A 4,828-nucleotide genomic window follows, 5' to 3' on the forward strand; every position below is an offset into this window, starting at 1 on the left:
CTAGAGAACAGCTACTCCGAGCCGTGACAATCCCGTAATTTGTTCGCAGGCAACGGGCCGTTCTCCACCGAGCTGCATCAGTGCGTGCGTGCACGGTTTTAATCTCCGGCAACATGAGCACGGTGTACCCAGACCTACTCCGACCTACGCCGGCGGGCCGTCCGTCGCCATGATGGACCGCTCTAGACCGATCGATCGCGGCCTCACCTAAAAGGTGTCCTCGCTTTACCTGCAGCGCCCATGCATCCCTGTCCTCGCCGCCTACTCCTAAGTTGTAAAAACTCTACTCCTGCCGAGCTCAAACACGGAAAAGCTTCAATTTCTTGCTCCTCTTTTTGCCCATCATTTCCCCTTTTGATTGGCTATTAACTGGAGATAGTTAACTAGCCGCTTCACTCCGACACCCACTCTGCCTGCTGGATCTGCCCATGCATGCATGCATGCATTAATGAATCCCGTCCATGGCGGTTTACGTACGTGCGTGCGGCGAGCCAACGGCACCAGACCGGGCTCGCTGGATCACTGCCGCGCTGGGGCTCGCTGGATCACTGCCGCGCTGGTGCATGGCAAGTGCATGCACTGCTCCATCTTCAAGTGCAACGGGAAGGCACAGGAGGGTTGTGGTACGTGCTACTGGCCACCCCAACTAAAGAGATCGATCTTGTACTGCCTGCCGGACAGCCTCGTGCGCATTCATGCTTCGCTCGCCTGCTGCTTGGCCATGGCAGCTACGAAATTTAAGTCGGGGGAGAGTGGTTTTGCTTTACGTACTAGTACGTGCGACCTAGCTCAACTCCGTCAGGTCGTGCATGCACGCGAGGCCGGAGAAGGCTGTTGGTGTCATGAGACAGGCGCTGCGTGTATGGCTGAACCCGACCGGTCGACCAGTGACTGAAGATGTTCGTGCCTATTACTACAAAGCAACCATCAGTAAATGGGAAAAATAACCACGTCGGCCCATTGCAAACGCATCACTGCCAGCTACGCTTTGCGGCAGGTAAACACGCTCCAAACTACAAGCCCCACGCGTCCCTGTGACACCACGAGATTAACCGTATCTTGCTACCGCTGACAGCAGTAGACGGCACGGCACTTTCTCAAAAAAGCCAAGGAGAGCGCGGGGCAGAGGAAGCGAACATAGAGCCGTTGAGACGAGCAATTAATCCGCACTAACCACACGCCATCAACGCCCATCCATAAAACCCACTAACCACACGACGGGCCCACCGCTCAGGCACGAACGGTCCGCCGAGGGCGGGACCCCCGCACCCGGCCTTTTTCCACCTTCGACCCCCCGCCCGCGCCAGCAGACCAGCCACTCCCGGCCTCAGCCAATCATGGCCAGCCACGTAACCCCACGAACCGGTTTCACCGCGTCGTGCGTCACCGCCGTCCCCGCATACCCGCCACTTCCCACCCCGCCCGCGGGCCCCGCCTTTCCCCCGCCATAAATCTACACTCCCCGCCCTCCCTCGCCCCCCACACTCTCCACCACCTCGTCCCCCCGCCGTGACAAACTCTGCCTCGCCGCACGCAGCAGAGCATGGCTCCCCCCCGCGGCCGCCTCCTCGCCGCGGCATTGTGCCTGCTCTTCCTCGCCGGCGCAGGTAACCGCCGCCGCGCCGGCTGGTGTTTTCGTGGACAATGCCGGCGTGGTTTCCTTTGCTTACTGACGGTGAATGTCTTTGTTTGGTTGCAGACGCGGGCACCGTGGGCGTGAACTGGGGGCGGGTGGCGAACGACCTGCCCAGCCCGGCGGCGGTGGTGCAGCTGCTCAAGCAGCACGGCATCGCGCAGGTCAAGCTCTACGACACGGAGCCCGCCGTGCTGCGCGCGCTCGCCGGCAGCGGCATCAAGGTGGTCGTCGCGCTGCCCAACGAGCAGCTCGCGGCCGCCGCCAGGCGCCCCTCGTACGCGCTCGCCTGGGTGCGCCGCAACGTCGCCGCCTACTACCCGGCCACGCAGATCCAGGGCATCGCCGTCGGCAACGAGGTGTTCGCCACGGCCGCCAACGTCACGGCGCAGCTCGTCCCGGCCATGACCAACGTGCACGCCGCGCTGGCCAGGCTCAACATGGACAAGGCCGTCAAGGTGTCGTCCCCCGTCGCGCTCTCGGCGCTCGCCAACTCGTACCCGCCCTCCGCCGGCGTGTTCAGGGAGGAGCTCGCGCAGTCGGTGATGAAGCCCATGCTGGACTTCCTGGCGCGGACCGGCTCCGACCTCATGGTCAACTGCTACCCGTTCTTCGCCTACGCGGACAATGCCGGCGTCATCTCGCTCGACTATGCGCTGTTCCGCCCCAACGCCGGCGAGCTCGACTCAGGGAGCGGCCTCAAGTACTACAGCCTCCTGGACGCGCAGCTGGACGCCGTGTTCGCGGCCGTGGGCAAGCTGGGGAGCTACAACGGCGTGCACGTGGTGGTGTCGGAGACGGGGTGGCCGTCCAAGGGCGACGCCAAGGAGGTGGGCGCCGGCGCGGCCAACGCCGCGGCGTACAACGGCAACCTCGTGCGGCGCGTGCTGTCCAGGAACGCCGGCACCCCGCGGCGCCCCGACGCGGACGTCGACGTGTACCTCTTCGCGCTCTTCAACGAGAACCAGAAGCCCGGGCCGACCTCGGAGCGCAACTACGGCGTGTTCTACCCGAACCAGCAGAAGGTGTACGACGTGGAGTTCGTCCTCGGCGGCGGCTCCGTGGGAGGGAAAGGCAACGGCGGCCTCGGGTGGCAGGACAACGGCGGCGGCAGCGCGGTGCCGGCGGGAGGCGGGGGAGTTGTGAGGGCGGCGGCGACGCCGGGGGAGGCGTGGTGCGTGGCGAACGCGATGGCGGGCGAGGCGCGGCTGCACGCGGCGCTGGACTACGCGTGCGGGCCGGGCGGCGCGGACTGCAAGGGCATCCAGCCCGGCGCGGCGTGCTTCGAGCCCAACACCATGGTCGCCCACGCGTCCTACGCCTTCAACGACTACTACCAGCGCAAGGGCCGCTCCATCGGCACCTGCGACTTCGCCGGCGCCGCCTACGTCGTCAACCAGGCGCCCAGTGAGTCCCCGTTCCCGCTCAGTCTGCTCGTTTCTTGCCTGCAAAACCACTCGTAGTAGCACCGCTGGTGCGAATGTACCACGTCCATTACTTGCATTGCAAAGCATAATGTAGGTGCTAGGTACTCCTAACCCGACCAAAATTTAGGTTGCTAGGTAATATAAACGATCACTCTCAAGTTTTATTAGTAACAAATTAGTAATGCAGAGAAGGGGTTATCATCCGTTTGAGAAAAAGTTAATAATTTTACTTTCTTTAGGAAGAAAAGTTAACAAATTACTGAGGGTATCGGTAAAAGTTTGTGTGGGAACCACGGTACTACCTAAAGCGAGAAACATCCCGTACCATAGACGGCAATTTCCAGAGAGACGGGGTACACCAAAGTTCAAATCAAGCGAAAGTTGCTTTGCGTTGTACGGGAATGATTCCCGTCCTTTTTTGTTTTGGCCCACACATGCACGCAGCCTTAATCGCAACAAGCGAAACTGCAGCTGCGCCTTAACGCTGTGATTTGTGACCCAAATCTGCACTACGATGTGCATGCACACCAGTACCCATTCATGTCTGCATTGGATTGGAGCTGCCGTTGGTCTCTGGCCAGCTGCAATCCAGCTATCAATACCGTGCAGTTGTTAGTCAGCGTCTCAGAGTTTATGACCGTGGCGAGACGGCTGTCGGTCAGCTCTGTCTCTGGCTCTGGCTCGCGGCTCGACGTGATATGACGCGTCCTGCCCTGTGCTCGTTACTCCCGCCGTCGGAATGCGTGCCATGTCTGGCCGGACGTCGGCATGCGGCGCCAGGACGACTCTGGTTGCCGCCGCTTCCGGTTCCTCGGCTGCCTCTAGTTCGTGTACCTCCCGCATTGTTTACTCCTTTTCGGTCCCGGTACAAGAACATGGTCTCCATGTGTTCACATCAGACATCGGAGGAGGCACTAGCGTTTGTATATTCCATTGTTTTTAAGCTGTGGATCTTACTCGGTGCTCGTGTTTATTCCAATGTTTTTGCAGAGATGGGCAAGTGCGAGCTCCCCTCCACAGTCTGAAACAAAGCAAGCAAATGCGGCACCCTCCACGCATCTCGGGATGCGAGATTGATTTACTATGTACCGCAGGTCTGCCAGAGTGCATGGAATCTCTCTCTGCTCCTTTTCTTTGGTCTTTGCCCGCTGCTTGACTGCTGCAGCGTACGTAGAACATTGGTGGTGTAGTGCTGTAGCCGGTCGGCTGTGCGCCTTTCTGCAGCTTTGGTTCATGGGGATATCTTTGTTTAACTGCTAGTAGTCTCTGTAACTATGCTTTTACTCTAAGCTTGGATTATTACTTACTAGTATAGATTAATTCTAAGTATAATACTAGCCTTTTGTGCCCCACTTGCTCGATCGTTTTGGGTTGACTCGTGTCTTGATCATTGCCTCGGAGGTTTGTCTACGGGAAATGGTGCTTGGCTTGGAAGCCAGTTTGGTTAGCAATCGAGTGTCAACTCATGATGGTGGCAGGCAGGGCAGCTGCTCCCCACGATCAGTGTCCGGAGTGCTGCTTGTTGCGTTGGTGGCGTGGTTAGCATTTTATTTAATTACTTTTGCCAAACCTGAAAAGAGCGAAATCTGGTGCCGAGGTTGCTAGAATTGCCCAACCGGACGGAGGAATTTCCTCCCAGGTTGCTTTAGAAAGGGATGCAGGACACAATGCAACATTGCTTGGACAAATGCTCCTGGATCTGCATCATGGTTGAAAACTCGAGTCTTGGGCTAGAGCGAAAGCGCCTGCTACACTTTGTTTAATCGCT

General features: G+C 59.0%; 1 protein-coding gene across 1 annotated transcript; it reads left to right on the forward strand.

The window, feature by feature from the left end:
• The first annotated feature begins 1,450 nt into the window (after nucleotides 1-1,450).
• On the forward strand, nucleotides 1,451-4,412 carry LOC123145646 (glucan endo-1,3-beta-glucosidase GV). Its single transcript, XM_044565115.1, has 3 exons — nucleotides 1,451-1,607; nucleotides 1,700-3,040; nucleotides 4,051-4,412. Exons 1-3 carry the CDS (start codon nucleotides 1,544-1,546, stop codon nucleotides 4,083-4,085), a joined length of 1,440 nt encoding a protein of 479 aa, XP_044421050.1. The 5' UTR covers nucleotides 1,451-1,543; the 3' UTR covers nucleotides 4,086-4,412.
• Nucleotides 4,413-4,828: the final 416 nt, after the last annotated feature.

The sequence above is a fragment of the Triticum aestivum genome, chromosome 6D (assembly GCF_018294505.1).
Source record: "Triticum aestivum cultivar Chinese Spring chromosome 6D, IWGSC CS RefSeq v2.1, whole genome shotgun sequence".
Lineage (NCBI taxonomy): Eukaryota > Viridiplantae > Streptophyta > Magnoliopsida > Poales > Poaceae > Triticum > Triticum aestivum.

Bases quoted from the DNA above. Each gene is read 5' to 3' on its own strand.
- LOC123145646 (XM_044565115.1), top strand. From the start codon at position 1,544: ATGGCTCCCCCCCGCGGCCGCCTCCTCGCCGCGGCATTGTGCCTGCTC. The intron at 1,608-1,699 runs GTAACCGCCGCC...GTTTGGTTGCAG, and splicing joins GCTCTTCCTCGCCGGCGCAG to ACGCGGGCACCGTGGGCGTG. The intron at 3,041-4,050 runs GTGAGTCCCCGT...ATGTTTTTGCAG, and splicing joins CGTCGTCAACCAGGCGCCCA to AGATGGGCAAGTGCGAGCTC.